Source organism: Salvelinus sp. IW2-2015, linkage group LG14 (assembly GCF_002910315.2).
Source record: "Salvelinus sp. IW2-2015 linkage group LG14, ASM291031v2, whole genome shotgun sequence".
Lineage (NCBI taxonomy): Eukaryota > Metazoa > Chordata > Actinopteri > Salmoniformes > Salmonidae > Salvelinus > Salvelinus sp. IW2-2015.
Genome location: NC_036854.1, coordinates 49,798,925 through 49,820,732, shown reverse-complemented (window position 1 = coordinate 49,820,732; position 21,808 = coordinate 49,798,925). Strand labels below are relative to the sequence as shown.

At 40.5% G+C, this 21,808-nt stretch overlaps 1 protein-coding gene across 2 annotated transcripts; it reads left to right on the top strand.

Annotated features, from left to right (window-relative positions):
- Positions 1 to 12,509: 12,509 nt before the first annotated feature.
- Positions 12,510 to 20,570, top strand: LOC111973162 (insulin-induced gene 1 protein). Of its 2 annotated transcripts, none has more exons than XM_024000417.2 (6): positions 12,510 to 12,653; positions 12,765 to 13,113; positions 13,980 to 14,104; positions 14,646 to 14,812; positions 17,491 to 17,590; positions 19,922 to 20,570. In XM_024000417.2, the coding sequence occupies exons 2-6, from the start codon at positions 12,780 to 12,782 to the stop codon at positions 19,949 to 19,951; spliced, it is 756 nt and encodes a 251-aa protein (XP_023856185.1). In that variant the 5' UTR covers positions 12,510 to 12,653; positions 12,765 to 12,779; the 3' UTR covers positions 19,952 to 20,570. The 2 variants fall into 2 exon arrangements, with proteins under 2 accessions (XP_023856185.1, XP_023856186.1); XM_024000418.2 differs by having other exon boundaries at positions 12,512 to 12,613.
- Positions 20,571 to 21,808: the final 1,238 nt, after the last annotated feature.

Below are 21,808 nucleotides of genomic sequence, written 5' to 3'. Positions count from 1 at the left end.
TTTGACCTACTATATTAGATTTTTTAAAAGATCAGAATTGGGCTGCCTGTGTAAATGCAGCCATAGTGCGGTGTGTGAAGAATCCATTACTTTGTATGCAGTACAAATCACATTATTGTGGCAGCACCTCCTCTGCTGTCTCTTATACACATCTAGATGTGTATAAGAGACAGATGCAGTACAAATCACATTATTGTGAGAGCTCCTCCTCTAGGGCTGTGTTTACAATTCAGGTATTTTTTTCACTAATTGCTATTTCTGTCTCTTATACACATCTAGATGTGTATAAGAGACAAGTGTAAAGGGATAAAGAATATATACATAAAGATATATGAATGAGTGATGGTACAGAACGGCATAGGCAAGATGCAGTAGATGGTATAGTGTACAGTCTATACATATGAGATGAGTAATGTAGGGTATGTAAACATAAAGTGGCATAGTTTAAAGTGGCTAGTGATACATGTATTACATAAAGATGGCAAGATGCAGTGGATGATATACAGTACAGTATATACATATACATATGAGTAATGTAGGGTATGTAAACATTATATTAAGTGGCATTGTTTAAAGTGGCTAGTGATGCCCTACAAACAAAAATGTGTCCTTAGGATGCACACACAAACAGTGCTTTTAACATAGTGTTTTCAATTTACATAGAGTATGTTTATTTATACAGTAATTATTATTCAACACGTCCACACCTGGGATTTCAACTCCCAAGCTCTTGGGTCATGGCATTCTGATCTACTTGCTACGCCACCATGACCATGTCAATAACTGATTTTACCTTGAAGTTAAGTAAATTTCAGCATATATTATTCCAAAACAGCAGCTCGTGCTTGGAACACATATTCTCCTATTTTAATTAACCAGTACATTTAGAATTTGTGAAAAAGCTGTCATGATTTGGCAAGGAAGGTAGCTTGTCTTGTTTGTGTATCCCATCAGTTAGATATGTTTTCATTGCCAGTAATTTCTGTTGGCATAATGGGAGCTTGGCTGCACAGTACATGTGTGTATATGGGAGCTGTCGGATCGAAATTGAGTGAGCAACATATAGCCTAACGGAGGAAAAATAGAATGTAGGAAGACCCTTCGTTGTAGCTAGCGAAGTAGCTTAATGTGAGCAGCTTGGCAGTTTCCCACCTGGGCAGCTTTAAATTTAACGAGCTCCCTAACGTTAGTCAGTTCGTCAAATTTCGACCCTGCTATTGCTKCCCCGGTCAACTGTAAGTGCTGTTATTGTGAAGTGGAAACGGAGCAACAACGTCTCAGCCGGGAACGGGACCACCGAGTCCTGAAGCGCGGTTTGTGCTCTGATTACACGCAAGTGTCGAGGTCAGCAGTTTACACAGATTACTTTAGCTTTTTGTATACAAAAACCTAGCTAGCCAACGTTAGCTCTCATCTGATGGTATAATGTTAGCTAATTTACCCAGCTAGAGTRATTATTACTCAACATGTCCACACCTGGGATTTGGAATGTAGCTTGTTAGCTAGCTAGATAGCTAACGTTACCTAGCTAATCATAACATAACCACAATCATTGGTTTATCAAATCGGAAACTGCTCACTACAACCAGCCGACCCATTTTTCTATGTCGGATAATTATCTGCATGCATTTATTGATTAACCTCAGCTTGAATAGCAGCTTAGGTTTGTTCTCAACCTCTACTTATGATATGCTGCCTGGTGCAGGCGGCCAGCTGTGTTGTTAAATTGCTGAGCAATCGAGTTGCTGGACCCGGTTTTAGGGAGATTTGGCTGAAAAATATGTTTGCATCACAGATAGAACAATGACACAGATATTTCACTGGATGTATAAATGTGAAGCATCCGCTTGGTGTTTCCAATCATCACCAAATATGGTAGTGAGAGGAAGCTCACTACCATATGGAGAAGATGGATTTTGGCAGATATTCTGCAACTGTTCTCATCGATTAAACATTTGATTTCAATACAGTTTTCTCTTCCCAAAACTACAATCAATTACGAACAGAGTGGACTAAGTTTTGTAGACTTTCCCTTTGCATAAATTTGAAAARATTGCGTYGTTTAGAAGGTGMGCAAAGGCGAATGGAGTTATTGCGCACACGCAATTCACATAATAGGCGTTCCCTAACGGAAATATGCAGATGATGCTAGAACACACCAATAGAAWCWCGCTAGCTCGTGCTTGGCTCTGCCCACCTCCTTGCTTGTTCTGCCCACTATGACTATTTTGTTCCCGTTGGAAACGACAGGCTGTGGTCTGTCTTGGTTTAGTTATAAACATCTTTGTTAGCATTGTTAGAAATGCTACATAAAGGTAGCACATCATTGGTTCTTATTGRGCACGTGAGAGCGATACATTACATATACATTTAATAAAAACTGTTGCAACTACACACTTATTCAGTCCGACAAATGGTMAATCCAATGGTCACCGTATGGACGCTATAGTTTTGTTTTAATCCAACCGTCTAGACTGAACTAGATGGTCRCATTATATATTTTTTCCTGATTCCCTTTCAAAAATCTGGTATGTGGTTCTTCGGTAACGGCTGAACGGATCGTGACGAGAGGTGCGGAGTGTGTTGTGTAGCTCTAATGAAGTTGATTTGCGAAGTTTCATCGACATTGGTGTCATATTGGCTCAGATGTTTCTGTTCCAATATCAAAGTAAGAGATGTACAACATTGGCTAGGAAAAGTATGATGCATATAAGTCAACATTAAGAATGTTAACAATTTACCATAGCATACCTTGGGTTCACTGATGGCCCCAGCCCACTGTAGAGAAGARTTAAGATGCATAATTCTCTCACCATAGACAGACGTTGAATAAACCTAATATGGGACATCATCTCTAGCCCTGTTTACACCTTGCGCTAACATGTGGTCTTCCTGATCTGATCAATATGATTCAATCACTATCTGATGAAGGTTTGTCACACGTCTACACATGGTATTATCTGTCCACATTGTGATCAGATTTCCTTGTATGCAAATTATTTCACAGTTTCACACCGTAGGGAAACGTTTTGCAATGAAAAATGAAAATGAGCATTTCTTATTTGGCAGTTCAGGTAATGCCCCCCTGTTTTAGTCTGTTTTCTTTTGCCTGTTTGATGCCTAAAAAATATGACCCAGTATTTCCTTCCTATCTCAGTATCAGGACAATGAACGCTCCCTACTATCAGTATGCTACTTATCTTGCTTGATAAGTAAGCCATTTATTGTAGCTACACCTACCCACCTTAGTGGTTAAGTAAWAGCCCACACCTCATGAAAGCACTAAAATAACAACATTACAGAATGATCATGCTACTTTGGTAGGTCTGTGACATGCATTTTTGATACCTAATTCCAATTATCGCAGGTCAAACTGCTGGGAAAATACAAAATGATGTAAAAATCTTCAATGCCCACTGTTGTTATAACAAGTTTATTCAACGTAACGCTCTTGACACCCCCCCCCCCCCATTAAAATGTTTTACAATATATAAAAAATATTGTACTTATTGTTGTGCTTGTCTTCCTTGCTCTGACACTTGCACTTGTATTTTCTTACTAGCACTGTTTTTGCTGATAGCTGCTTTATTCAGTATAGCTTAATTTACAATGACTGTGGTATGTGGTATGTGGTATGTGGTTGCATTCTGGATTAGAGCTTCTGCTAAATGACCAAAAATGTGCTAAATAGTTTGTTGCATATTTAAAGCATTCTTTACAACAACAAAAAATAGCAGTTTCCTGTATGAAAATCACATGTGAAATAGCTGTTTTCACTTGCTGACTTTAAATTTCACGTGAAACCAGATTTTCACATGTATTAAATGTAGAGTTTACATCTTAACAGTACCTTTTCACATGTGAAGAGAATATCATGTTGTCACCTCACATGTGAATTGCAAGTTCACATTTGAAAATCCAATTTGCAGGTTCGTTCACATGTAAGAAATTCCACGTGAAAAACATTAACATGTGAAAATCTAATTTTGTCGTTTCACATGTAAAACAACTCTACATTTGGAAATTTTACTTTCACATGTGGAATTGTAGGTTCACGTGAAAAAATCTAATTTGCAGTTTCATATGTGAATTTTATAATATAATATGTCATTTAGCAGACACTTTTATAMAAAGCGACTTACAGTACTGTGTGCATACATGTTTGTATAGGTGGCCCCAGCCAGAATCTAACCCTCAACAGTAGCCTTGCAAGAGCCATACGAATTGAGCTACACAGGATAGCATGCATGTCACACTGTCATCTAGACTTCAACGCAGTGAAGTGACTTGTAAATGGGCTGAGGCAGWAACACAGTAATGTACATCAGGGACATGGCTTTCAGTTCCTCTGAAAATGAAAATATGAGAAATGAAAAGTTTTTGCGTCTTAATCTCTTATCGGTTAGGACGGGGACGAMGATGAATGATGAAGATGTCTCCCTTAATGATTCCATGCAGTATTGAAGAATAAATTGCCAAGTGCTAGTTTGATAGATCAATTTACTCTATGTTCTAATAGTCTCTCTTGCCCCTTTTAATATGTTGCTATTCCATTCCTCCTCTTCAGTCTAACAGCATAATCTGTGGCAGGCTTGATCTGCTATTCATTTGATGTGTTGTAACATCCTGCTTTATCCCCCTCATCAGAAGATATCTCCTAGACACCAGCAGCGAGAGGGAGAGAGAGAGCAGAGCCGGTTGCTAGAAGCTATTTGCTGTTACGCCGAATCATTTTCATGGTTATTATCAGGGCTTTAACATACCCTTTTTGATTTCAGTATCCACGTAGTAAACGTACTTGTTAACGTCAATGTGCTTTAAAAATACTTTCCTGCAGTCAAATGACCTAGTGGCCTCATGGGTGGAATGTTATTMATATTTTTCATAATTGATAAACATTTATTTATTTTACGCCGAAAATCTGGTGTTTCTATGTCAAACAGTTTTGTTATATTTCAGTCTTCTGTGATGTATATAAAGTGTMATTTTGGGATGCAGACTCAAAATGTGACTCTCGGGGATTCGATCTTCAACCTTTTGGTTACTAGTCCAAYGCTCTAACCACTAAGCTACCTGCCAACCCAAATATATCTGACATGATACAGATTTCTTATTTTTTTTAACAATGTGTGTAAGGTGCAGTAGCGGTGCGAGGGTAAAATCACTGAGGAAGCCATGCCAAGTCATGTTGTAATATGGCTTTTTTTTACTATGATGTGATAATTGCGTTGTTCGCTCTATAAGCCATTTGTTCATACGCCACCTGATATACAATAAGGCCGTGACAACAAAAAGGCAACAGTCACAGAGTGGCGGAATAAATTWAACTACACATACGTTTCTTTCGTCACAAAACGGGAGAGAAGCATCTGTCCGGAGAAGTCCACAAAGCAAATATTGCATACAACAGTTATATCACCTGCAGAATGGTCAAGCAAATTCATGTTTTTGACAGTTTAATAAACAACTACTGATTTAGAACTGGAGAATAAGCGGAAATGTTTTCGTTTTTGAATACTTTTAGTTTTTGTTGTCATAGGCTACCTAGCTAAAATTCGTGTTAGCCTGACTTCTTTGCATGGGAAACAATGAACCAGCTAAGTTAGCTAGCTAGTTAATGTGAGCCAACTAGGCTACATCTAGGCTAACTACAATTGTCTCAGGCCAGTGACACAACATATTCATTTATGTAATTGCCATCGTAATCATTGGCCTGTACAGAGAATTAAGTCAAAACCACACGTCCAAATCCCCATCTCCATGCATGGCTTAGGAAAGGGCTGATTTAGCCTTACAGGACATCAACACAAGCAGACCAGAAACTGACACGTTTTTTCTGAAAATTAAGTGATTTTGGTTGGTCTGAAGCCAAATCCAAACTGGCCTCCCTTGAGGGGTGTTTGCTGCACCAGGACAACCCACGGTTGAGCTCAGCTCAACGCTGATTGGCTACTTATTTTATAATTGTTTTAACAAGGGAGGCCAAATGCTTGCTGACCTCAATCAATCAAATGCTACAGCGGCACCATGTTATACCCTTTTGGTCCAGACAGCATCAGATTCATGGGCTACACATACTGAGACAGAGGGGAGCTGTTTCCGTCGCTCAGATGATTTCTCCGGTGAGATTCAGCCGCTTGTGAAGGAAAATTATGAAAACACAGAGAGATTAAATATTTGGTGAAGCCTGGCTTCCACAGGCGTCCATGAATACACGCCACTGGTGAGGTGTATACTTTTTGTTTCAAAGTCGATTTGTTTAAGACAACCAAGAAACACTCGGTGTGACCCTGATTCAGCCCACTGCAGKAAAARGTTAAAGCAGGCCTATAATTCCTCACCCTCATTTACATACTGTAACGAAATATTATTGTGTTAAAACTGCTAGTGAAAAAAATGTATGGTGGTATCTTTCATCCTTAGGTTAGGAGGTTTTTCTGTGCACAATGTGATCTCGGGACCAGGTCCCTCAAACCCCTACACTCAGCTTGAGGCCCTTATCCACCAACACAAGGAACCCCTGAATTACAGGGGGAAAAGGGAGGTACTCATTTAGGAGAACAAGCACATACTCCTTCTCAGCTGGGAGCAACAATGGAGGAACAATGTACTCATGTCCTCCATAGGAAGACAATGACATTATAGGGGTAGTGTGACACTACTGTAGGTTCAGCTTGGAGGTTCCTGTTCACGTCCTAGCCTTCTCTCTTTGACCTCCTTCCCCTTTGTCGAAACTGTGCAGCCCTGCCKGTTTATCTCTTTCAACCACATTGCATTTTCTATGTTGTGCCATAAAGTAAATCTCAAAGACCTAATTTTCTGCATGTCAACACATTGCGAGGGAATGTGTGTCTTTGTCTGTTCTGCGCCACAAACAGCATGTGTACTCTGTACACCAAAGAAGCAATAAGGCTCTGCACTCCAAAACAGCTTTAGTGCCCTCCGAGACATAGCAAATGGGATGTGAGAGAGGGAAAATAAACATTTCAGTTCATGAAAGATTGGAATCCTCTCTTTGACCCAGAATTCTTATCCAATAAGACATGCTGTATACATATTTGTGTCCATGGGCTGCAGAACAACCATGATAACTAAAGTATTTAAGAAAGCGAGACGGGACAAATACTAACTTTCAATCCCCCCAAAATGATTTTTTGCTTGAGTTATAAAGGCGTAATAGACTGATACAGCAGTCCTGAATCCAATTTCCTGAATCCAATTTGAAATCTTAAATTCCACTTAAGACTTCAACATAGAACTTTCAAATGACCAACCAGGTTTCACCCAATTTATAAAAGAAGAAGGGTAAGACTTTGAAACTACTCAAATATATCAAAATATACATTCAATGCTAATAACATTCTACGAGTGAAATTCTCATGGTCGATGGTRATATTTTTTATATGTTTCCTTAGTTTGGCGTGTCTATTTATAAATTTAGGATTTATTWAAAATTCTGATTAATACAGTCTGTGCTTTTTTTTGCCTGCCATACTAGCTCTAGGTCAAGAAGACACACTCTTAATTTCAGTAGCTAATTTGCATGAAACGGATGATTCACCCATGGCATTTCTTTCAACAAAGTTCCAGCAGCTAGTGAATTAACACTATAGCCATATTATGAAACTTCCTGCCTGATCATTTGGATAAATCCACTGTACGATTTATATTAATCCCCTGGCTAAACAACTTAATTTCATCCAATACACTTTCACCAGCATCGCAAATTGACTTGCATAAAATTGTCTCTAATTTAGATTTTAAAAGTCTAATGCAGCCATTTTTATCTCAATAACAAATCATTTCTTTGTAACAATTAAATACCTTACTGTGTGTCACGACTTCCGCCGAAGTCGGTCCCTCTCCTTGTTTGGGCGGCGTTCGGCGGTCGACGTCACGGGCCTTCTAGCCATCACCGATCCACTTTTCATTTTCCATTTGTTTTGTGTTTTTTTACACACCTGGTTTCACTTCCCCAGTTACTTGTTTATTATTTAACCCTCTGTTCCCCCATGGTGTTTTGTGGGTGATTGTTTGTATGTTATACGGTCCGTTATGTGGGCTTGCTTTATTGTATTGTATTTGCCTATTTTGAGTAAATTACGTTTATTTACTCATATCTGCTGTCCTGCGCCTGACTCCTCTACACAAGCTACACACAGACCTCTTAACACTGTGATTGTTTTCAATTAAAATGGTCAAAAACAAACAAAAATTGCTTCTTAGCAAAGAGCAATTTCTCAAGAAAGAATTTTGCTAAGGCTGTCTGGGAGTGGTCTGAGTGGGGAGGGGGAAAGTGAAAATTAACCGTTTTTAACAGAGAGGTTTGGAACTCCCTTTCTTATTGGTCTAATTTACTGCATGGTGATGTCACCATGGAAGGCCAAAACTCCATCCCACCAAAACAGGCTGAAATTTCAGGYGGTATTTTCAAACAGCTCTTACACTAAACGGGCATTTTCATCCTTTTCACAGTATTATTCCAACCTCATAGTGTGGAAATATATACAAAACGCAGGAAAATCTAGTGTGCGTGTGCCCGTGTGTGATATGAACAATATCWATATTTTTTGAGTCCCCAGAAAAAGAGGCCCCGCTACAGACAAACAGGCTATTGGAAGTGTATRTAGCTTGTTTTCCATACATTATGTGTTTATCTACATTTCAGGGATGAACCAGTTAGTAGGCAATGACAGAGMTCTAACTGAGAAACCACATGAATTTCACATGTGAAGTTAATGTGATAACATGTGAAAACATGTCAAAGCAACATGTGTTMGAGGATGCCTGGTTGCGCTTTAAAAGTGCTTTCCTCACGATCTTAAATAAGCATGCCCCATTCAAAAAATGTAGAACTAAGAACAGATATAGCCCTTGGTTCACCCCAGACTTGACTGCCCTTGACCAGCACAAAAACATCCTGTKGCGTTCTGCATTAGCATCGAATAGCCCCCGCGATATGCAACTTTTCAGGGAAGTCAGGAACYAATATACTCAGTCAGTTAGGAAAGCTAAGGCTAGCTTTTCCAAACAGAAATTTGCATCCTGTAGCACTAATAACAAAAAGTTCTGGGACACTGTAAAGTCCATGGAGAATAGGAGCACCTCCTCCCAGCTGCCCACTGCAYTGAGGCTCGGTAACACTGTCAACACCRATAAATCTACRATATTCCATMATTTCAATAAGCATTATTCTACGGCTGGCCATGCTTTCCACCTGACTACCCCTACCCCGGCCAACAGCTCACCCAAATCCAGACAGCTGATGTTCTGAAAGAGCTGCAAAATCTGGATCCCTACAAATCAGCTGGGCTAGACAATCTAGACCCTCTCTATCTAAAATGATCTGCTGAAATTGTTGCAACCCCTATTTCTAGCCTGTTCAACCTCTCTTTCGTATTGTCTGAGATCCCCAAAGATTGGAAAGCTGCTGCGGTCATCCACCTCTTCAAAGGGGGAGACACTCTAGACCCAAACTGTTATAGACCTATATCCATCTTACCCTGCCTTTCTAAAATCTTCGAAAGCCAAGTTAACAAACTTAGCCACGCTCAAGGTCCTAARCGATATCATAACCGCCATCGATAAAAGACAGTACTGTGCAGCCGTCTTCATCGACCTGGCCAAGGCTTTCAACTCTGTCAATCACCTAATTCTTATCGGCAGACTCAATAGCMTTGGCTTTTCAAATGACTGCCTTGCCTGGTTCACCAGATACTTCTCAGTTAGAGTTCAGTGTGTCAAATCGGAGGGCCTGTTGTCCAGACCTCTGGCAGTCTCTATGGGGGTGCCACAGGGTTTAATTCTCGGGCCGACTCTTTTCTCTGTATATATCAATGATGTTGCTCTTGCTGCTGGTGATTCTCTGATCCACCTCTACGCAAACGACACCATTCTGTATACATCTGGCCTTTCTTTGGACACTGTTAACAAACCTCCAAACGAGCTTCAATGCCACACAACACTCCTTCCGTGGCCTCCAACTTGCTTTTAAAAGCCAGTAAAACTAAATGCATGCTCCTTAAACTGATTGCTGGCCACACCCGCCCGCCCGACTAGCATCACTATCTGGACGGTTCTGACTTAGAATAGTGGACAACTACAAATACCAGGTGTTCTGGTTAGACTGTAAACTCTCCTTCCAGACTCACATTAAGCATCTCCAATCCAAAATTAATCTAGAATTGGCTCCTATTTCGCAACAAAGCCCCCCTCACTCATGCTGCCAAACATAGCCTCGTAAAACGACTATCCTACCGATCCTTGACTTCAGCGATGTAATTACAAAATAGCCTCCAACACTCTACTCAGCAAATGAATGGAGTCTATCACAGTGCCATCGCGTTGTCACCAACGCCCCATATACTACCACCACTGCGACCTCTATGCTCTCGTTGGCTGGCCCTCACTACATGTTCGTCGCCAAACCCACTGGCTCCAGGTCATCTACAAGTCTTTGCTAGGTAAAGCCCCGCCTTATCTCAGCTCACTGGTCACCCTAGCAACACCCACCGTAGCACGCTTCCAGCAGGTATTATTTCACGGTCATCCCAAAGCCAACACTTCCTTCGCCGCCTTTCCTTCTATTCTCGTGCTGCCAACGATGGAACGAATTGCAAAAATTTCTGAGCTGGAGTCCTTGTCATCTCCTCTCTAACTTTAAGCATCAGCTTTCAGAGCAGCTTACCGATCACTGTGCCTGTAACACAGCCAATCTGTAAATAGCACACCCTACTACCTCATCCCCATATTGTTATTTATCCTCTTGCTCTTTTGCACCCCAGTATCTCTACTTGCACATCATCACCTGCACTTCTATCACTCCAGTGTTAATGCTAAATTGTAATTATTTCACCTCTATGGCCTATTTATTGCCTTACCTCCCTACTCTTCTATATTTGCACACACTGTACATATATCTTTTTTATTGACTGTACGTTTGTTTGTGTAACTCTGTTRTTTTTGTCGCACTGCTTTTCTTTATCTTGGCCAGGTCGTAGTTGTAAATGAGAACTTGTTCTCAACTGGCCTACCTAGTTAAATAAAGGTGAAATAAAATTAATAAAATGTGTTAACATGATTAACATGAAACTACACATTTGAAAACGTTGAACATGTGAAATAAATGTGACATGGGGATGCAACATTTCAACAAGTGATACCATGAAACTACACGTGACAACATTTGAAAAACTGCACATTTGATTTTCACGTGAATGTTTTTCACATGTGAAAATGCAATTCCACATGTTAGTTAGACCATGTGAAAATGCATTTCCACATGTGAGAGTTAGATTTCCAGATGTGAACGTTTTTCACATGTGAAAGCGCTAATTTGATTTTCACATGTGGAAATGTAATTCCACATTTGAGAGTTTTTTGGGGGGGAAGGGAAGTAATGGAGTGGTATGGGTGTTTTAAGGTAAGTGGTACGCTGTGAAACTAAAATAGTCTAAACATATTTAATTACATTTGACATGAACACTTAATGCTGACTTTTCAATATGACCCCACCTGAAATTTRAACTCACTGCCTCTGGATTTTGGTGTAGGCTGATCTTTCTGTTGGGTCCCTTTCCCCTTTTGAAACTGCTTTCATACTGCATTTGGCATTACATCTCAAGAATGCCTTCAACTGAAATGTGTCTTCCGCATTTAACCCAACCCCTTTGAAGCATAATGAAGTCTGTGCGCGTGCGTGCATGCATGTAGCCTAAATGTATCGAATGATGCCGGTGTGCCATACAGTATTTGTTTATCTACACAWCACCTGATGCATGTGGATTGTGTAACCACTCAGAATACTGGGCCACATCACACCAGCAAAACATGTTTCCTTGTTGTTGTCAGTTTCAGTATCTAGAGACCTGGGAGTTATCCAGTCATTGACTCCCTCTGGTGATGTTATCGATGGCCTTTAGCTGGGCTGGGTCGAGAGTCATTGGCTGAAGCTGTCCTGTTGACTCAGTTTTCACCAACCTGCCTGGAAGGTGTCTGCTTGAGTGGCACCTGCCAGAATTAAATAGTTTATGTTGGGTATGTTCTTTAAGAACTATCAAACTAGGCCTGCCTGTTGAAACATATAAAATTGCTCAAAAACGAGTAGTCAATAAGCYATTTAAAATATTTGGGTTGGACAAAGTTAATGTTATGGGCCCAGGATAGCACTGCTGATCTGRCATTTTTATTGGTAAGATAATAGGCCTACAGTAGACAAATGTAAATGTATGCCTTGCTGCATCTGAATGACCCTTTGAATAAGTTTTAGTTTTCAATTGGAAGTTCGCTCAGTTTATTTTAAGTGGTCACTGGTTTGCGTATCCTACTCARACCTTCCACGAATGCAGACAGACTGCATGAACGTGCGCCAGACTCGTGTGACGTCGTCTGTCCTGAACGATAGGGCGGTGGGGTGGCGTCGCGTCATATCGTTCGCCTAGCTCCCATTGGCCRACGCGACTCACCCGACACAGCTGTGACTGTTTTCTGCAGAGGAAGCCTGTCTCTGGTATGAGGTCTGCGCTCAGGAATGAAATAGCAGCCTTTTTTCTGCCTCTCTCTCTCTCTCCCCCAAACTATGATGTGACCTAACGACGTGATAACAGTTTGAGCAGTAAGAGAGCAGCACAACTCACAGCTTCATCATTGTCGAGGTGCGAATGAACATAGTCGGTTCTCGCTAGATCATACACTTAGAACGTCTGGACATCCAAGGTAGGAAGACATCAATTCATTCTTCTTAACGCATCTTTGTTGTTTTCCAGCACTCGAAGTGCCAAATGCCAAGRCTAGAAGAACACTGTTGGAGTCGCTCCTGCGCATCGAGGGTGGAATCAAAGAATTTATCTGCGGGAAACTGGGTCGCATCGAGAGCTGAAGAAATGATGTCCATTGTCACAACAGTGCTCAGCAATGCATATGGCTCGCTGCACAGTGTGCGAGCGGCAAACTTGATCAGACGGGGTCTCGTCCTTTTCACCGTGGGAGTAGTTCTTGCGTTGGTGCTCAACTTGCTGCAGTTACAAAGAAATGTGACTTTGTTTCCCGAAGAGGTGATGGCAACTTTGTTTTCATCAGCGTGGTGGATTCCCCCTTGCTGCGGCACSGCAGCTGGTGAGTTGTCACTTTTAAACCTATACCCTGACTTAATCATTCTGTATGAATGAATGAGGTTGCTATATGTACTTTTMATTTTGATACACTTATGTGAATTGGGTGGGGATAGTCTGCTTGTGTGTTTCATGATGCCATTATATGCAGGCAGCTAACTACAGCCTGGGCTACATAATCATTTACCGTATATTCCATCATTGTTATTGTTCTATATATGATTTGTGTAAGTGTTCTCTCAGCCATGAGCTCATAATGGTAAGCGTTTTTGTCTGGTGAAAACATACATTCGTATTTATATTGCCCTCCAATATTCCAATAGGCTTCACTAGAAACAGCCGGACATGGATGGTCATCAGGGTTGTGCTTCTTTTTCATTGGCTGCTTTCATAACGGGCGAGCTGTGGAGGTGGTCCATAATTGGCTGCTGCCTCGAACATGCCACTACAGAAAAAGAGAAACAAGGAAGTCGTGTGCAGTCAGAATTAAATAAATAATTTTCACCACCAAACCCTCCCCCATGTTGTTGAGAAGTAGGCTACAGTGAATCACACCAAAAAATAAATACGAATGTTACAATACAATTGGGAGACAATGATCTAACGTTTTTATTTTAGTGATACAATGTTCGATACTTGCCTTTTCACAGTAGGTTACAAACATGTTTGTGCAAGGACTGATAGGCGAGAAATGATCATGTGCCTGAAAGTAGAAAGCAATCTTGTCGTTTGTTTTAATTTCTGTCTATTTTGATCCCAAATTGAAACTCAAAGAAATGCACCATTTTCAAGACCATAGAACAACATGAGTCAATTTAATTTGTATGTATGCAATTCAGTRAGGTACTAACTCRMCTGTCTTTTCYRCAGCTGTTGTTGGCCTGCTATACCCCTGCATCGACAGCCATCTAGGAGAGCCCCACAAGTTCAAGAGGGAATGGGCTAGTGTCATGAGATGCATCGCAGTGTTCGTTGGCATCAACCATGCCAGTGCTGTATCCTTTCTAAACATCAACAACTTCACAATGTGCACACGCTCATGTTGGCTACCTCCAATCTAGAAAAGGACGGATGCATATTTACACCAAAGTAATTTTATCACATCCAGAGCATAAACAAGGATGAGGGTCTACTAAATGTGTAACATATTCAAAATTGAGTAACATTCTGTGATTAGTTTGATATATTGTCATTTTGCTACTTTTACAGCCCCGAGGGCCCCTGGGTTGAATTCCCCACTGCATTCCTGCTTGTTTTGATTCCTTGACATACTTTCCAAGTATGTATGGAACCTATAGTTGCTTTAAACATATACACTGCTTGTGCCACCCACACTGTAATGCTTTGATGTAACATTCAAACAAATACTATATTTTTTAAACATTTGAAGGGATATTTTTTTTTTTTACTGAAGAGATACTTAGAAAGGATGACCGTGGGAAAGATGGTGAAAGGTTGTGTCAAAGGGTTAGTAGGCCCGGATTCGAGCCTACGCAAGCAAATACTGTCCTTGTCCTTAACTGCTCCATTTCACAGAAACTACACTTTGCCAAYAATGCCCAGCTGTCCCTGACCCTGGCTGCCCTGTCCCTGGGACTGTGGTGGATGTTTGATCGCTCGAGGAGTGGCTTCGGCCTGGGCATCGGGACGGCATTCCTTGCCACCGTTATCACACAGCTGCTGGTCTACAACGGCGTCTATCAGTAAGTCAAGTCCTGCTTTTATTTGACCACGTCACACTGAGAAGTTTAACCCCACGCTGTAAACCCCAAGGCATTTTGAACTCAACTACTTCTAGTAAGTTGAACTAAAAGTCAATTAAAAGTAATTATYACTTCAAATGTTTGTGGTACTGACTCAAAACTAAGTGACAAGTCACTTAAAAAATATTTTTTTTAAACATTTTTATGATAAATTAACTTTTTACCCAGCATGGTCTACTACAGGTTGATTTTGATTTGATTAATCTTCTGCTACACAAAGATAAATATCATACATTTTTCTAAATTAATCCAATCATTGAGTTCGATTTTTTGCACCCGTTGCTGAAATGGTTGTTCTGGTTTAAATGGCTTACACGGAACCCAAACTGTCTGCGCGATCACGACACGCAGGTWAAAATATCAGAACAAACTCTGAACCAATTACATTAATATGGGGACAGGTCAAAAAGCATTAAACCTTCATGGAAATTTAGCTAGTTAGCTTGCACTTGCTAGGTAATTTGTCCTATTTAGCTAGCTTGCTGTTGCTAGCTAATTTGTCCTGGGATATAAACATTGAGTTATTTTACATGAAATGCACAAGGTCCTCTACTCCGACAATTAATCCCCACATAAAATGGTCAACCGAATCRTTTCTATTAATCTCTTCTCCTTCTAGGCTTTTTCTTCTCTTGACTTTACATTGTGATTGGCAACTTTCATAAATTTGGTGCATTCCCGCCACCGACCTCGTTCATCTTTCAGTCACCCACGTGGGTATAACAAATGAGGAGATGGCACGTGGGTACCTGCTTCTATAAACCAATGAGGAGATGGGAGAGACAGGACTTGCAGCACGATCTGTGTCAGAAATAGAACTGACTTCTATTTTAGCCCTTGGCACGCGCAATAWTTGAATAATATAGATTTCAAAATTTATTTTGCAACGTTCGTGCACGCGAGCGGTGTAGTCAGCCTGTTAGGTAGTGTCCTCACTCCTAACCCTGGCAGTTATTATGTATGCAGGTTATGGGTGAATAAAATTTTGGGCTGTTGGATATTCTAAGTCTTGCTGGATTCCAATAGGAATTACACCTCACTTTTTTTTTTGTAATATATATATATWTTTTTTAATTGGCCCATCCACCCCTCTTCGGAGGACAAAAAAAACAACATTTTACAGCTTTTTCTTTTGTTGTATTTATACACACATTTGACATACATTGCACTTTTATTTTTCTACTACAGTAGTTACATAGCAAGAATAAAGTAATTTGATATACATTACCTCTGGATAGATAGTACTTACACATTATACATAGTGTTTTCAGTCATAACTATTATAGAACATGAGCTTTTAAACCCATCCCTCAGCTACTCTCAGTCCATCCCACCTATCTCTGTAAACTACCCTCTTATGATTTCCATGGGCCATATATTTTTCAAMTGTTTCTTTTTCAATTACACAWCACTTYGCAAGCCAACAAAATGTGACTTGCAGGTAGGGTTGCAAAAKAAATCCTGGTTGGAAGATTCCTGGAAATCCTCCAACCAAGAATGTTTTTAAATCTGGGAATTTGGGGAAAGTTAATAAAATGTTGCTACCCTACATGAAGGCCTGATGTGGCCTGTAAACCATGAGTTTCAGGCCACTGTTTTAGGGTAAAGCGAGGCCTTATGARAAATGTAATGTCATAAAGAGTTTTTTAATTATAATATTCACCTAGGAACTCTCTTGGTGAAGGCCAAAGGACTGAAAATGAACAAATGTCTCTGTCACTAACAAATACAGTCATGGGTGGTAACTCTACCATTCACTCAAATGCAAAGCACACTGAGATTATATTGGAGGCGTAATGACAACTAATTGRGGTTAACCGTGCTGACAAACTGTCAAAAATGCATTCACAAGATATATTATTTTAATAAGATATGCCATTTAGGAGAAGTTTTTATCCAAAGTGACTTACAGTACTGCAAGTCAAAAAAAAAAAAATGGCCTCAGCGGGAATAGAACCCATATTCCTGACGTTGCAAGTGGCATGCTCTCCCAACTGAGCTGCACAGGACCATATTATGATATTATATTTTGGTGGATATTATGGTATCATTACTTACCTTTAAAGTTTTAGTACAGCCAGTGAATCAAATAAGACATAGGTGTCTTTTTGAGAAAATATCTCCTTTGTGATTGATGTATTATTAAAGTGTGTGTTCTGGCACTGGTCTCAGTCACCTGATTCCATCAAAGAGGCTCTGACAGATGAGGCATGAAAATGAAAGCAATTATATTTTGGTGATACGGATTCCCCCATGCCTCTACACCCAATTATTGGCCCTCCTACCCTGCCTCTGTGGCACCTCCTCAAAAACATCATGGGGAGAGGGAGCACTGTTGCTTCAGTGAGGGGCTTACAAAGAGCTGTGTTCAAAAGGCCTTGCGGCTCCTGTTGACTGAAGGGAAGAGCGAGATGAAATTGAGATGGAGAGGATTTTATATTTCCGCATTAAACTTTAATAATGCTGCCTACCCCCCTTTCGAGATCTGTCTTTGAAACTGTGTTTAAGTTGCCATTCCTGTTTTAAGACTAGTCTCTATGTGTCTTATTTGGGGCTAGATTTGACTATTGGGGCAGATATTTAATTTAATCGGTTRTATTTTTCTCCCTCTCTTGTAGATACACGTATCCAGACTTTCTGTATGTGCGCTCTTGGCTTCCATGCATATTCTTCTCAGGAGGAGTGACTGTGGGGAACATAGGACGCCAGCTAGCCATGGTAAGTCCTGTCCCCTATTTTATTATTTTTATTTATTTTTAATTTTACCCCCTTTTCTCCCCAATTTTGTGGTATCCAATTGTTAGTAGTTACTATCTTGTCTCATCGCTACAACTCCCGTACGGGCTCGGGAGAGACGAAGGTCGAAAGCCATGTGTCCTCCATAACACAACCCAACCAAGCCACACTGCTTCTTAACACAGCGCATCTCCAACCCGGAAGCCAGCCGCACCAATGTGTGGGTGGAAACACTGTGCACCTGGCGACCTGGTTAGCGCGCACTGCACCCGGCCCGCCACAGGAGTCGCTAGTGCGCGATGAGACAAGGATATCCCTACCGGCCAAACCCTCCCTAACCCGGACGACGCTAGGCCAATTGTGCGTCGCCCCACGGACTGTCCCCTATTTTCTTAGTCAAATTCTGCTGGTTTGTAAGCACAGGAACACATTGACACAGCGCATTGACATGTTCGTGCGGTACGAACTTTTGTGAGAGAAAAAGCCTGACACAACACAATGTCGGCTATAATGCCTTCATCAGGTGTATGCCCGAAGTCTATCCTTATTCTGTGTACAGTTCTTCACAGTCACGTCCATTATACAGTTTGACTCAATTAAAGTGTGAAAACAGCATGTTGTTTTTGTTTTTCGCAGTAGCGAGTCCTAGAGCCAAATGTACCAAAGGGTCATTTCCTGCTTGTTGTTTTTCATTGATGGTGTTTGARATGTTGGCAGTTGGCACAAGCCCTTGCTTGCTCTCTCATTCTGTTTCACTCTCTCTCTCTCTCCAAGATGGATTAAGTCTGTTTACCTTTCATTCAGTCTTTTGGAGTTGCCTTTTAATTGTTTTCAAACTTGCATCTTGTGTTTCTCAACGAAGCAGCCAGCTTGTGTGTGGCAGGAACACGTTAGCACTAGAGTTCAGTCAACTGGGTTTCATTCACTAGAAAGAAAATGGACTGAAACAGTGAGGGACTGCAAATTGTCCAATATTAAAMATTTTGCTACAGTGTGCACAAATGAATATGACCATTATTATTGTAGCTGATAGCTGATCATCTTTGAAATGCAAGAGAAAGGCCACAATGTATTATTCCAGTTTAGGCACAATTTAGATGTTGGCCACTAGATGGCAGCAGTGTATGTGAAAAGTTTTAGACTGATCCAATGAACCATTGCATTTCTGTTCAATATGTTGTATCAAGTCTGCCCAAATGTGTCTAATTGGTTTATTGATACATTTTCAAATTCATAACTGTGCATTCTCCTCAAACAATAGCATGGTATAATAGACTGCAATAGATTAACAAGAATGTAAGCTTTCTGCCCAYATCAGATATGTCTATGTCCTGGGAAATGTTCTTGTTACTTACAACCTCATGCTAATCACATTAGCGCATGTTAGCTCAATCGTCCCGCGGGGGGGACACCGATCCCGCAGAGGGGCCATTTAAGAAAGAGTCGCGGTTAGGACTTACACAGCTAGATGGCATTTTTAGTGAGCTTTTGTTCATTATACTTTTGTATCACCGTTCACTAGTTGTAGTACAGTATCAAATCAGGCCAGCAATTGAACTGTTGAGAAGCTAACTCAAGTTTTTTTGTTTTCTGGCTGATTTGTGTTTTTTTGTGCTTCTAGAAGTTTGAAATGACTGAAATAATTCCCTAACAGTATTGAAAGCGCTTTTCCTTTAATCCTTCGTCACTAGCCTATAACTTATGGAGACAATTATATAACTGGTTAGGTAGATTTATCTCTCTGTTTTATGTGGTTGTTGTCATGTACGTAATTTTGTCTGTAAATGTTGGTTTAATGTTGTCTTTAGCGCTCTTGAATGCAATAACAATTCCTGTATAAGACCAAATAAATGAACTGAGCCCCTGCTCTAAGTTCTGGGACGTACATAATTTTCTGGTATGTTCTACATATGCTTAACATGTGACTTGGGGCTCTGAAGGGAGGTTCTAAATCAGGAGAAATGGGGGAAAAGTGAGAGGGAGAACTCTCTAGACACGTATACCGTTTAGGGGGGGTTAAGAGAGAGGCCTTGAGGAAGGGGTATCACATTTTACTGTAACCCCAACTTCAGATAATCTTCTCACAGTTGTACCTATACATAGGAAACCATGATCCACTGTATAATAGCCCTGTAGTCTACTTTCAAGAACTGTAGAACTCAGCCTTAGGTTAAAGTCGTCAATAATGGTCTTCTCCAATCCCCGTTGTGGATGTTACCACTGTAGGAAGATGTCTGTTGTTTGCTGATATTGATTCAGATGTTGAGCATGATATATGAACATGGGCTTTCCTCTCTCTCTCTCTCCCTTCAGGGTGGTGTTGAGAAACTCCACAACGACTGAACAGAGATCCGCTGAAGAGGGGAAAGAAGGAAGACTGACAATATGGAGAACAGGCGTAACGGAACCAAGTCTGCCGTCATGGGGAGAGAGTTTGAAAGAAAAGAGACTGTTATTATTTKTTTACTACTTTTCTGTGTGTTATAACAAAGAGCTAGCCAGAACACCCTTGACCTAACGTGCCATGACTTCTGCACCTCTTGGTGGCCAAAATAACTTACAGTATTAGGCTAGCAGTTGCAGCTATGCTATCCCTATTAGGATCCATATAGCATTATTCCAGAAGCTAGTCACAAAGTTATCCCTGTTAGGGTTCATATACCATTAGGCTAGCAGTTAGACACTAGGCTATACCTGTTTGGTTCCAAATAACATTGTGCTAGTAGTTAGCTGCTAGGCGGTCCCTGTTTTGGTCCATATAGCATTAGGTTAGCAGTTAGCCGCTAGGCTATACCTGTTTTGGTCCAAATAGCATTGTGCTAGCAGTTAGCCGCTAGGCTAGCCCTGTTTGGGTCCATATAGCATTAGGCTAGCTTCTAGCCACTAGCTCCTCCTTCACTATAGCAGGACAGTATTTACCCTCCCAGTTCTTCGAAATGAAAAGTTACCTGGTTTCAGTTTTACATTGTAAGAGTGAACTATTAGCTTTTTGCAGGTGTGTGCACGTGTGCGTGTGGATTTGTGCAGGTCTTAACAGAAAAGACGAGGGGAAAAGGTGGTACTACAATGTTTGCTTTTTTGTTATGGCTGAGTACAAAATTACCGTAATAGGGAAACGTTTCAGAGCTGTGCAAAAAATGTCTGACACTCACAGAGACGGCGACCAACAGTATGTCACCGAGAAAAATAGTTATCTGAGAAATTAGAATGMCAACACCTATAACCCCAAACCAAATATACATGAGATCACAGATGACGTGACCATGTTTTGAAAGAATGTACCATGATGCTACAATAAGTAAGCATATTCATGGTTTCAGTGAAATCAGTAATGACAAAAAGGCACCTGAATGTAATCGGGTGTGAAAGCTCACCTCTTGGCTGACTTTGTGGATATGGTGTGCAACCTGGAGGTGATCTATGACCCCTCAAATGAATGGCTGATTTCCTATTTAGAATTTTCCAGACTTGGCATTAAAGTTTATGGTCATACATTAAGAGGAGGAGACAGGACCTTTTTACTATGGCCTGGGGATTTGCAATCTGTGATTGCCTTTGTATTATAGAATTGAGTGCTTTTGTCACTACTATACCAGTTCAATTTTATTACTTGTACATAATTATATATTGCTTTCATGTATAGTCMCTTCCCTATATAATCAGACAGGTATTACCACACTATACCAATTCAGTTCAATAGTTGGGGGGCTAAAGGAATAAAAGTGCAATCACATATACCTGAGCTGACTTCTTCTTATTTATTATTTCTGACAGTGGTTAAGAGGTGAGACTCCATGGAATTAAAYGCAGTGTAGAAAAGGAGCATCAAATAAGCAATAACAGCGGCTTTTGTAAAAACAAAAATTGTCTAAGATTACTTGCATTCTTCAACTGTATACCAATGACTATTCTCACCATGAGAAGGAAAAAAAACATTGTGTCAAACTGTTTGTAAATTCTCCTAGTAGTTAAAACATTAGTAAGTGGGAATTCAGATTATATTTTTATTTTTATTTTGTTATGTATAGATCACAGCGGGATTGGTTGGTACGCCTGGTTCGGTGTGAATCTTTGCTCAATTTCAGGTGTTTGTCCCAAATGGCACCCCTATTCTCTATATAGTGGACTACTTTTGACCAGGGGCCCTGGTCAAAAGTAGTGCACTATATAGGGTTCCATTTTGGATGCRGTCCAGGTGTG